Source organism: Ambystoma mexicanum, chromosome 3q (assembly GCF_040938575.1).
Source record: "Ambystoma mexicanum isolate Mex_15411 chromosome 3q, UKY_AmexF1_1, whole genome shotgun sequence".
Classification (NCBI taxonomy): domain Eukaryota; kingdom Metazoa; phylum Chordata; class Amphibia; order Caudata; family Ambystomatidae; genus Ambystoma; species Ambystoma mexicanum.
The window spans coordinates 260,159,407-260,172,249 of record NC_090926.1 but is presented as its reverse complement, the minus strand read 5'-3'; the positions used below and the strand labels follow the sequence as shown (position 1 = coordinate 260,172,249).

At 51.1% G+C, this 12,843-nt stretch overlaps 1 protein-coding gene across 8 annotated transcripts in view; it reads right to left on the bottom strand.

Annotated features, from left to right (window-relative positions):
* STAT2 (signal transducer and activator of transcription 2) overlaps window positions 1-12,843 on the bottom strand; it is a 1,902,691-nt gene that overhangs the window by 426,981 nt on the left and 1,462,867 nt on the right. For all 8 annotated transcript variants that reach the window (XM_069653700.1, XM_069653696.1, XM_069653703.1 and 5 more), the window contains exons 18-19: window positions 8,976-9,031; window positions 8,374-8,468 (exon numbers count right to left, since the gene is read on the bottom strand). In XM_069653700.1, coding sequence (XP_069509801.1) covers window positions 8,374-8,468; window positions 8,976-9,031 — 151 coding nt within the window. The remainder of the gene's footprint in view (window positions 1-8,373; window positions 8,469-8,975; window positions 9,032-12,843) is intronic.

Genomic DNA, 12,843 nt, shown 5'->3' with positions numbered 1-12,843 from the left:
ACCTCCCCTTGTCTCTCGCGGGCAGACTGTCACTAATCAAAATGATAGCGGTTCCTAAGCTCCTCTACATCTTCGCTAACGTCCCGGTATGGCCCGGGAAGCAGTACTTTAAGAGGCTCCACGCCGCGTGCGCCCAATTTCTCTGGCATTCCGGGGCAGTCCGAAAAAAGTGGCTTCACATGACCCCCCCCTATGAAAAAGGGGGCTTTGCAACTCCAGACCTTACTATGTACTGGATTGCGGCACAGGCCCAACACGCCACGCACTGGTATGCACACCTGAACCCACCCTCACACGTCAAACTAGAGGAACTGGCGGGGGACGGCACTAACATAATGACCCTGTTACTACACTACACGTTCCAAACTGACGCCCCTGCAGATCCGGTGGCCACTACGATCAGGGCATGGAATATGATCTTGACCCCTACAGATGGGCACCGCCCATACTATAAATGGCTACCCCTGCGACAATTCCCAGGTCTCTCCCCCCACATGACCACCATTTCATCCAACATTGGGAGGCCCTGGGATACCGCGCACTCGCAGACCTGTATCCAGAGGACAAATTCATTACCCCCCAGACATGGAAACCTGGGCACTCTAACTCAGCTCTGGAACTACTACAATACTTCAGGCTGAGAGCGGCGGTCCGGGCAATGTGGCCATCATACCCAAATGAGCCCCCTGACGCGCCCGAACTCCAATTCATAGCAAATTCCGTGGGTGGCAAAGGTGTAGTCTCCTCCCTGTATAAAATGCAACTGGTTAAGCGTGAGAATACGTCCCTAAAACCAAGGGAAGCCTGGGCCAGGGAGCTGGAAATAGAGATCACTGACGAGTTGTGGAACAACATGTGCGCGCACACACGCAAAGTCTCCCTGAGCGCTCGATTCCGTTGCATACAGTATAAGCTACTCAACAGACTGTATTACACACCGCTTAGAGTAGGGAATTTTACACGCTCTTCTGCCCACAGGTGCCCGAAGTGCGACTCCGAAGAGGCAGATCATGAGCACATGTTTTGGTCCTGTGCTGCGCTGAGCGCATTCTGGCTGGGGGTAACGGGAGCGCTCACAGAGATAATTGGATCCCCCGTGGACCCCGTCCCACAGACCTTGTTGTTTGGAATATGGACAGGGGAGAACGCTAAAAAAATGTCAAAATTCCTGAACGTGGGTGCCATGGTTGCTAAACGGTGCATCTTACAATATTGGAAACGCCGCTCTCCCCCCACCTTCGAAATGTGGCTTAGAGCCCTTACCTGGGTTCAGGCCTGTGAGGAGGAGTACATTGGGTCTCTGCCAGCACCATCTCGCCCAAAGAATGTATGGACGGAGTTTTGCACCTATTTGAACAATAGAGATGAGATTGAGGACTCTGTGCCCTTGACCGTTCCTCTGGACACGCTACCATGAAGACGGGGGCGGCCGCCCCCCCCCCTCCTCTTAAGTTGTCAGCACCCCCCCCCCTCCCCGAGCCGTTCAGAAATGTATGATGTAATACCCGACTGTAATAATGCGAATATGTGGATTTCTGTGTAAACTATGCTATTCCTGTCTTGACTTTCCTTGCCAATAAACAAAAGTTTTTAAAAAAAAAGAAATTCTGCAGCGGGGAAGGTAGGGGGGAGCGATATGGAATACGTTGTCGGACCATCCCATCGAAAGAACGTTACCAGGTAAGAGAGTAACTTGTTCTTCGAGGGGATTGGGTCCTCTGACGTATTCCATATCTATGACAGACTCCCAAAGCAGTACCAAGCAAGGAGGGGGGAAAAGAATTTAGAACACAAATTTAGCATGCCCAATCAAATTGCGGAATAAAGGACTGCCTTGCCAAAGGCCAAATCCTGCCCCCGGATGGAATCGAGGGAGTAGTGACGTACAAAAGTATGTACCGAAGCCCAGGTGGCTGCATCACAGATGTGACGAATAGGAACACCCCTCTGCAGGGCAGTAGACGCAGCCATACACCTGGTAGAATGGGCCCGCAAGCCAGCCGGAGGGTCCTTACCCGCCAAGCGGTAACACTCGGAGATAGCTAAAATAATCCACGAGACAAAGTCTGTTTTGTCACAGCTTGTCCCAAACGCTTTCCAGAGTAGCCAATGAAAAGTTGACTCTGACCCGGGACATTCGCGAAATATAAAAGCTCAACGCTCTCCTAGGATCAAGCCTATGGAGCCTCTCCTCTTCCTTACCAGGATGTGGAGGAGGATAGAATGCCGTAAGAACCACCTTCTGGCTCAAATGAAATTCCGAAACCACCTTCGGAAGAAAGGAAGGACGAACTCGAAGGACAACCCTGTCCTTATGAAACACAGTGAAGGGTGGCTTAACTGAAAGTGCCTGTAACTCACTCACTCTGCGAGCGGAAGTAACCGCAACCAAAAACACAGTTTTAAGAGTTAACAGTCTCAAAGGGCAAGAATGCAAAGGCTCAAACGGAGCACCCATAAGAAACTTAAGAATAAGGTTCAAATCCCAACCGGAACACATTAGTGAGCTCTTTCAAAAACTGAGAAATTAAAGGAATCTTAAAATAGGAACATTCTTCAGACGAGCGCTTAAATATGGACAGCGCCGCCAGGTAACCTTTAATGGTACCCACTTGCAAGCCCCTGTGGGCCAAGGAAAGCAAAAAAGACAGAACCATGGGAATGTCACACTCAAAAGGATCCACATTCTTAACTCTGCACCAGTCGCAGAACTTACGCCAACGGCAACGGTACAGAGACTTTGTTGCCGGCCGTCTGGTCGAGAGCAACACCTCCAACACGTCTTCAGGGAGATCCCAATCCTTATACCTCAACCTTTCAGAAGCCAAGCGTGAAGGTTGAGGGATCTGACCTCTGGATGGAGAACCTGACCCCCCTCCCGTGAGAGCAGATAGTCTTGGTAGGGAAGACGACGCGGAAGGCAGATGAACAAGTCGAGAAGGTCCGGGTACCACGTCCTCCGGGCCCACGCCGGAGCAATGAGGATCATCCGGGAACCGAACCTCCGTAACCTCCGCAGTACTTGCGGGATGACGGGGACTGGAGGAAACGCGTACAGCAGTGGGAATGACCACTCAACCACGAACGCGTCTCCTAAGGCTCCTTTTGGAAGAAATTCCCGCGAGCAGAACCTTTCGCACTTCCGGTTGACACTGGAGGTGAAGAGATCCACTTGAGGGGTCCCCCAAAGGGCGAAGATCTCCAGGAGAATCTCCTGAGCCAGCTCCCACTCGTGAGAGATCGTGCTCTGCCTGCTCAGAGCGTCCGCCGTCTCGTTGTCATCTCCGGCCAGATGAACAGCCGAGATCGAAACTTCCTGCTGGATGGCCCAGAACTCGAGCTGCATCGCCTCCCTGCACAGAGGAAGTGACCCTGCCCCCCCCCTTTTTGTTGACGTAGTGCATGGCCACTGTGTTGTCCGTTTGGATCAGGACACTCTTTCCTCGCACAGTCGGCAGAAAAGCCTTCAGGGCTAGCCTGACGGCCCTCAGCTCCAACAGATTGATATGGAGTCTGGACTCCGACAGAGACCAACAACCGCTGACTGTCAACTCGTTGGCATGAGCTCCCCATCCCGTGAGGGATGTGCCCGTAACGATCATCACCTCTGGCCAGGGAAGCCAAAACGGGGCCCCCTTCATCAGATTGCCTTCGACGGCCCACCACAGAAGGTCCTGGGCGACCGAGGGCGGCACCTGAACAGGGCCCGACATCCTGCCGGAAGATTGGGACCACTGCATCTTGAGTGCCCACTGCAAAGATCTCATCCGCAGACGAGCCTCTGGCACCAGAAGAATGCAGGATGCCATGAGGCCGAGCAACCTCAAGAACTCGAACGCCGGGAGTGTCTGGGCAAGTTGAAACTTGTGCACCATCTGCTGAATGTGAAGAGCCCTCACCTGGGGAGGAAAACACAGCCCCAGGGATGTGTCGAGCACTGCTCCGATGTACTGGAGCCGCTGTGTTGGCGTCAAACGGGACTTCTTTAAATTGAGGGAGAAGCCCAGCTTGTGAAGGGAGTGGCAGGTGACGGACAGATGATCCAGGACTTGCTCGGGAGAGCTCCCCCTGATCAACCAATCGTCCAGGTAGGGGTAGACGTGAATCCCCCCTTTCCTGAGATGCGCTGCCACCACCACCATGAGCTTGGTGAAAACCCTCGGGGCGGAGGTCAATCCGAACGTCAGGACCCGAAACTGAAAGTGCGAGTCGCCAACCGTGAACCTCAGGTACTTCTAGTGCTTGGGATGGATCCTTGAGGTCGAGAGACACCAACCAGTCCTGAAGGTGAAGGGCCTGGAGGACTTGAGAGAGAGTAACCATCTTGAACTTGTCCTTCCTGAGGAGTTTGTTCAAACCGCGCAAGTCCATGATGGGTCTCAATCCCCCGTCTTTCTTTGAAATCAAAAAATAAGGGGAATACCATCCCTTGTTCCTCTCCGCTACAGGCACCAGTTCTATGGCACCTTTCTCCAGCAGGGCTTGAATTTCCTGCACAAGGAACGGATACGGACTCTTCAAAGAGAGGTTCCCAGGTGGATTGTCGTGAGGCCTCTGCCGAAAGGGAAGACAGTAGCCGTGGGTTATGATCTCCATAACCCACACATCTGAAGTAATGGCACGCCACTCTACAAGATGCTGAGCCAGCCTTCCCCCAACCGGCGAACCATGGGACCTGGCCTCATGACTGAGTGGTAGCGGCTGCGGCGTTGCCTGAGGGCAATGAGGCAACTGCCCGAGCGGCCTTGACACCTCGAGTACCCTGTTTTCCACCTCTGGCACTCTTACAGTGGCCTCTTTGACTGACAGCTCCTCTCGCTTTACTGAAGGACGAGTAATAGCGAAAGGAACCTCCCCTCCATTGTTGTCCCCTAGGACGAAAAGGTAGAGGTTGTCGAACTGCAGCGCCCAACGACTTCGCTGCAGCTTTGGCGGTCTGCAACCTCTCAAGGCTCTCGTTAGCCTTGCTGCCAAAAAGATGTTCACCGTCAAAGGGCATGTTGAGGAGCCGGGACTGCACATCAGGAGCGAACCCCGACTTCCGCAACCACGCAAACCTGCGTATCACGGTGCTCGCCGCCATGGACCGGCTGACACAATCTGCCATGTCCAAACCGACTGAACGGCCTCACACATGGCATCCTTGCCATCCTGAACCATAGCAAGAAAACCATCCCGTTCGTCCCCTTCGGGAATGTGTTCAGCCGCTAATGCAACACAGTTCCACAGAGTGTGAGTGAAACGAAACAAGGCACATACGGAGTTGGCGCCTGAAGCGCCATACCCCCTGAGGAAAACACTTTCTTCGCCCAGCCATCAAAACATTTGTCGTCCCTACCCGGATGAATGGTAGGATACGACGCCTGCTTTGCCGGGGCTGTAGCCGCCTGCACCACCAAACTCTCCGGAGTGGGGTGCCTGGACAAGTAGCAGGGGTTGCTACTGGCTGGACGGTATTTTCGCGACAAAGACTTGCCCACTGCCGGGAGACACTCCGGAGCAGTCCAAGCCACCGCCACCCTTCTCTGCAGAGCCATATGAAACGGCAGTACCGGGTCAGTGGGGGGACCAAGATCAAGGATGTCCGTGAGATCATCCTGAACAAACTCCCCTGGGGCAGCCGACCATCCCAAGTACTCTGTGACCCGAGACATAAGGCGCCGGTATGAAGAATCGGCATGAGTGCCAGGCTCCGGCCTCCAAAACTCCACCTCCGGAGAGGTGTCCAGTCCACTGGCATTATGCAGTGACTGCCTCAGGTCATCAAATTGGCTATGGCCCGAGAGAAGCTCATCTGGCACCGTAACCGGAACCCTCATCACCCTCTGAAATGTACCCCAGGCGGTGAGAGGAAGACACCTGGGGAACAAAGCTATGCCTGACCTTAGCCAGAGCCTTTCTAGGGGCTACCCCCGTGCCATGGGGCCCCTCCCACACCACTGCCTCGAAAGGCGTCGAGGGCGCCGAACGAGTCGGCGCCGGCGTCGAGAGAATCGGGTGTCGACGTCGAGCGAATCACCCCCTCGACTACCCCCTCGAAAGCGGAGCCTCGAGAGAGGTCGACGATGACCTCGGCGCAACAGGCGTCGACGTCTTCCTCGAAGACGGCACAGGATCATGCGGTCTCGAGCGCGTCGAGGACCGGGACCTGGAACGGGCATGGCGAGAACGGTTACCCTTGTCCGAGCGGGACCTCTCCCGCGAACCGTGCCGACCACCGAGCCCGAAGGCGTGCGAGCGGTGTCGAGAATCGCTAACATCTTCTTCCCGAAGGAAGCCCATTCCTCCAGTGTCGCTTGCATGGTGGGATAAGCGACCGGCCGATGGGCGGAATCCTCGGAAGAGGACAGGGAAGGCGACCGATGCGGGCGCTTCCGGGAATGCCTCGAAGAGGAAGAGGAGTGGCGAGGTCGACTCCTGGAAGGAGACCCACTGGACCTCCGACGATGACGCGGATAGTCGCCTCTTGAATCATCTGTCGAAAGCCCCGCAGACCTCGACTTCCGGGGCTTAGACACCATACCAACTGACAACTTCTTCTTGCACTCCCGCAAGGCCTTGGCCGTGAGCGACTGGCAGTCGACACAGTTGTCCGTGTCGTGGGCCTCCCCGAGGCACCAGAGGCAGGCGTTGTGCGAGTCCGTTACCGACATCTTGGACCCACAGTCCCCGCATTTCTTGAAGCCCGGACGCGGGGTTGAAGACGAGGTAGACATCTTCACGAACAGGCTTTTTTCACAAAAACCGAACAGGTTCAAAGAACCGAGAAGAATACAACAAACTCCAAAGAGTCGAGGCATACCGAGATTCACGAAGCGAACACGTTCGCAGAAAAAACGGAACTGAGGCTACGGGCATCGTGCGTCCTACTTATCACATCGGGTGACGTCGACCGTCGGAGGAGGTCCTCGGGGACGGCGCATCGACGCAGAACATTTTCCAAAGCAGCACAGCTGTGGACATTACCTGTCATAGATATGGAATACGTCGGAGGACCCAATCCCCTCGAAGTATTTTTACTGTTGTCTTTTATGGGACTATTGAGCCCGAAATAAAGATTTGTACTTGCTTACTATTTTTTTAATCGTCTACCTCTTCACAGCCCCTCTGGCCTTTTTGATTTCCTTGGGCTTTCATTTGGCAGCTCGTAGGGTATTCGCACTTACTGTGAGTTCATCACATAGGGAATTTCTCCCTAATATACTGACCCTCTGAACTTGTAGGTTGAAGTGTGTATCTTCGTCATCAGCCATGTAATTAATGGTGAGGTGCAGCTCATTCTGGATAACGTTTCTGCCATCAACCTTTCTTACCTTTTTTGCCAGCCTAATTTATCCGATATGCCATGTCGCCTGCCTGGGTGCCTCTGGATGGTGCTTCCTGACTTCCTCTGTGGTTTAATAGTGTAGAATGGTGTTTGGAGGGTGCTTTACACTTTGTGCAAGTTTCTGAGGGCAGCTGCAAGGATTTGTGGTTGTGGCGCATCGGATGTAATGCACATGTTTCTGATGCCAAGTAATGTGTGTAACTCCATCCGCACTACAACATTTGTGCACATTATTTCACCATGACTTTGTGCATAGTACATTTCTTTTTCAGGTTTTTAAATTAAGAATGATTGAGCAAGAGCTAAAACCATGTCCTTGGTGTAGGACATCATCCAGTAGGCAGGAGCCACCACTGGGAAAACAGGAGCATAACACACACCGCAAATCCGACTTCCACAGGAGAGGCAAACTTTAAATGTGTGCTTATTCTGCATGACCCATTAGGTTTATATATACTAGATGTATCCCAATTCTTCTTTATGAACATTCTCAAATACTCCAAAGTTAATGTCACATATTCATGTTTCTACAAAACCAGTGGGCCTGGGGAGACAAAATTAGCTTCTGGTAACTGTTGGTTTAAAGCCAACTAGGCTCTCTTAGGCTAGAAGCAGGACATAAAAAGCACCAAACAATTTTGAACCCTGCTTGTTGTATTCTTCCAAAATTCATGCATTGCAATGAAATGTGTGATTGGTAAAAGCGAATCTTTGCGCTTCTGCAAATCTCACTGACATACATGTTTTTGAGCATCTATCCGCCTGAGTTTATAACAATAAAGAACACAGGATGAAGAAGCTAAGTGACCTTCAAAACATACAATCTGTTTTAAAAAGCAAGAACCCACATCCCACCACCCTGTGTAGTATTTCATCCATTGATTGCTGCACTATGACGTCCTGAAGCTCGCATCTGATGACTGAATGAAGATGTGGAAAAGATTGTCATAGGCACTGAAAACAGGATTTGAAAGCCTGCCTGCCCCAGGCAAGAAGTGTGATAATCTGGGACCCTTCACTGACCTCCTTGCTGCCCTTTCACTTACCCGTCATTCCATATGTTCTCCAGATGGGCTTTGACCAAATGTAGGACCCCGTCGAACCAGGTCCAAAAGGAGAAGGCCAGGCCAGGCATGCTTTCCTGTATCAGAAGACAATGTACAGAGAAGAAGTCAAAACAGAGGAAACTAGGATGCCAGAACAATCAGGGCGACTATAAAGAGGAGACAAAACTGTGGCGAGAAATTATTGCAAATATGAACTAAACCATGGGATAAGGTGAAGGAAGACACCTGAAAGAAAGATCAACATGACCTACATGTAAATATTCTTCACTTTCTTCAGAATCCCCCCATATTTCGTTGTTTAGAAGATGCTTTGTGTCAAGATAGGTGGACGTGAATAGCTCAACTTCAAATATCTTTGACATCACACAATGTCTTACAAATACAATCCTAGTAAGAATCTAGACTAAAAAACTATCAACTAGTGCAAGAATGAAGAGGCTGTGGAAACGTACAATAATGAAACAGGGTAGGTTATGCACAAGGAATGGCAGAGAGTGAAGCGAATCTAGTGCAGATAAAGTTCACTAGAGAAAAAGGATACAATTGGTGTGCATTCCTGGTTTTTAAACAGTGAAGCATACCTTGGAGAATCTCGACCATTTCACCAGGCTTTCCGGTCTTGGTTTTGGATTTGTCCCTTTCAAAATAAAGAGAAATATTTCAAATTAACTGGATATTCTGCAAATAAAAGTGAAAATTCATCTTCGAGGCTTGGTGGCAAGTGATTTTCTCTGTTGTACGCAGCTGGGAGCTGTGGGGTGGTAACAATCAAATAGTAGTGCCACCTGTTCAGTTAGGGTCAAGATTTAGTAGAAGGCAGGTACTGATAAAGGACATTGAATGAGTTAAAGTGAAAATAATTAACAGGAGCAGCTGTCTCGTAATATCATGGAAGAGGATTGGGTTTTGGAAGGATCAAACAAGCACTGGTACACCAGTGACACCCAGTATCCCGTAAAATCATATAACTGGATTTGGTACTATTGGTGTTACATTTCAATTTAGATTCTCTAAAAATCTGCTTGAATATTAATGTGCAGGTGGTCAAAAACGAATGCAAATAAAAAATGTGCCAAGCATCTGCTTTTTTATTTGCGGTTTTCTGAGAACTAACAGGTCACATTATTCTGAAGTGGGCATGAGCACTTAGGGGGTCCGTGTTCCAGCACAAAAGATGTGCTGGACAGCCTCCTTGAAAAGAACTCTCTCCTCTGTGGTCCCTCCATTTGGAATGCCTTTCCAGGCCATCTTAACATTGGAACCAAAAGACCTTACCTTAAAAAAACACTTAAAAGAATGGTATCTTCACAAATGGCAAAAGGAATAACCAACCTTTCTCCGAAACGTTCATCGACACATCACTCCTCCATCCCCAAACCATCTCGACACAAAATTCCCCTTTCCCCACTATAATTTTCTTCTCGCCCCACTCTCTCCCCTCATACTCTCACACTCCTAACACCCCACCCCTCTCAAGAGCAACCTCAAAGGTCCTGTATCACTCCCCCACTATCACTTAACCCATACCCCACCTCATGTCACCTCCCCTTTCACCTGCACCACTCTCACTATCCTCCTCATCCCCTACCTCCAGTCCCAAATCACTCTTCCTTAACCCCACTTCATACTCACCCTTCAAGCACTTAAACTCTGAGCCCTAGAGAGGACATCAGGGGGGGTGAGTTTAGGGCAGCAGCATGAACGACCAGCTTGGTTTCCACATGGGTCTAATAGGGTGAGAGACCCTGCTTATGGCACCCTCAGAAAGGCTGTTCGAGAAGCATTTGATGGCTAAGGACCTGGTGCACAACTGAGCATAATTCCAGATGTCGAGCGCACTGGGCAGCTGTGAACGAAGCAGGAGAAAGGGCTCTACGGTGTGAGGTCCTGCTGGCCGTGAGAGGCGCCGCATACCCATCGCCTACTGCCGCCCATCCGGGTTGCCCTGAACACGTACAACCTGTTCCTTAGGTGACACGGGGCTCCCCGGTCTGGAAGGCGGCTCCTGACAGCCCTGCCTGGAGAGCTGTGAGCTGCGGCGATAAGAGCAGCTTGAAGTGGAAGTCTGCAGGGAGACACACTTACCCCAACGAGCAGAGCGGAGGTGTTGAGCTCTGGTGTGGTCATTGAGGCTGACAAAGTGAAGGAGTGCCAATGAGGGCAGGTTGGCAGATGCAAAGGTGAGACCCATAGGGGTGCAATGAGAGTGTTGAGCCGTCTCACCTGTTGACAAGGGATGTGTCTGCGGTCCTGGTGGGACAAAGGCTGCACCATACCACAGAGCCTGGAAGGTGGTGCAGTGTCTCCGGGGCAGCGGAGGCGTGGAGATCGTGGTCGGAGACTGGCGTGAGACAGATGCAACAGCCCAGTGCGGCACGGAACCCCCCCAGGAGGTTGGGCCTGAACGTGGACAGGCCTCGCCTCATGTATAGCCTACCTGGCGCCAGTCTCTTACGCAGCAGCCGCATATCTATTGCTTCAGGAGTGAGGGCATCAATCCTGGCTCTGGGTAGGCAGTGTTCACAGCACCCGGGTTACCCTGATCACTTCAGAGAGGGGTAGGGTCCCGAGATTGGTGTTGGCTGGTTTTCACTATTATGAGGAGAAAACAAGTCTCCTGGATAAGGCCAGGAAAGAGGGGCCCGTTTCCCTCGAGGACTCCAAGATTACAATTTTTCAAGACCTGCCTGCTTTCACCCTGGTGAGGTGACGAATGTGTGCTCCCCTCACGAAATGGCTCAACGAGAATAGGTTCTGATGTCGCTGGGGATTTCCCTTTTCAATTTCTTTTGAGTATGGTAGCTAGAAGATTAAGCTGATCATGGAGAATGATATCCAGAGGGTCATGGGTGAGCTGATGGGTCCTTCTGACGAGCAGCCACAGGAAGACGATGCATTGACGGAGGATGGGTTCCTAAAGGTTAGAGGGAGCAGGCAGCATAGAGTGCCAGGTTCCAGGAAGTTCAAAAAATGAAATACCCCCTCGAAGGGTTACTCTTGAAATGTCTGAGGCTTTATTTCCACCTGTTCGGTTGATTGGCCTGAGGTAGGCGCTTCTATGAGAATTCTAGAGTTGGTCAAAATGTGGGGAAAGGCAGGGGGATGGAGCTTTGAGGAGGGGAACAGGGGGTGCACAATGTTCCTCTTATGTAGGCTGTCAGTGTGGTGATTAGTTGCTTTTCTGAATTATGGTGGAGAGGTGGTGGTGGGGAGGGGGCTCTTGAGTTTGAATGTAATGGGTAGGACCCGGTGGACTAGGCTTTTCTGGTGGTTCGGTCCAAAGCCAGTGATGGTAACTCAGCTAAACTGGACACCTGGCGTGGGGGAGGGGGGTAGTTCTACACTGGGATGGGGAGGAAATGTTTGTGGGGAGTTGGGAGAATGTTATTTGTGTGTGACAAGGGAGATGGAAAATCTTGATGTTCAATACTCTTGGCAGGCAAGGGTTGTATTGGAAAAAGACAGATGTTCAGGTGTGGCCACTACTGCAAGTTTGATGTGTTCAATTGGCAGATATGGATATTGATTTGGTGGCGGGATCTCTCAATACCCGGTGTCTAAACTCCCCCACAAAGCGATCCCTCGTACTTTGAGAATTCAGAAGAGCTAAGCTTGACCTGCTCCTGTTACGGGAAACCCATTGGGCTAGGGGGATCCCCCGGGATTGAAGTCTGGGTACATTGGAGAGATATACCAGTCCTCGGCTCAGGTCAAGAAGAGAGGGGTGGCTATGCTGAGGGGTAGTCCAATCACAATTGTGTCGGTTTATGGACCCAATGCAGGCCAGATCTTATTCTGGGCCAATCTCAAGGAGGAATTAAAAATGTTTGTGGAGGGACAATTGATAATAGAAGGTGATTTTTCTTGGACCCACAGAAAGATAGGAAAAGGCAGAGTGGTGTGGGGGTATCTAAAGCAGTGAGTTCCCAGTCCAGAAAGTTCCACGGAATTAACGCTGATTTGGGGGTTACCGATGCCCCAACGGTCTAGGCAAAGAAGAAGTCTCTCTTTGCTTTCTATTCCAGAGTTCACGACTCTTACTCCAGAATTGATATAGTTCTTGTTGATACGTCACGGAAAGGGTTTGTCAACTCTGTTACCATTCCTTCGGTTCCGTGGTCAGACTATGATCTTGTCTTGTCCTGGTAGTATTTGGTGGAGGATGAGCTCGTAGACCACTGGGGTGGTGGACATGCAACGATCTGCTATTGAAGGACAAATGCATAGCTCCAACTCTACTGAACCACATCAAGTAATATTTTGAGTTTAATGATGGGGAAGAGACCAGTTTGCGTGAGAGGGCTGCAAGGCTGCCACTAGAGGAGTGCTGATTGGGCTGGGCGTGCAGAGGAGGCAGGAAAGGAAAAGGGAAGAGGCTGACTTTCGATCGACGATAGAGAAACTTTGGCAGGATGGTACGAGGGCTGGAGGTCAGAACCCCCATTGGGC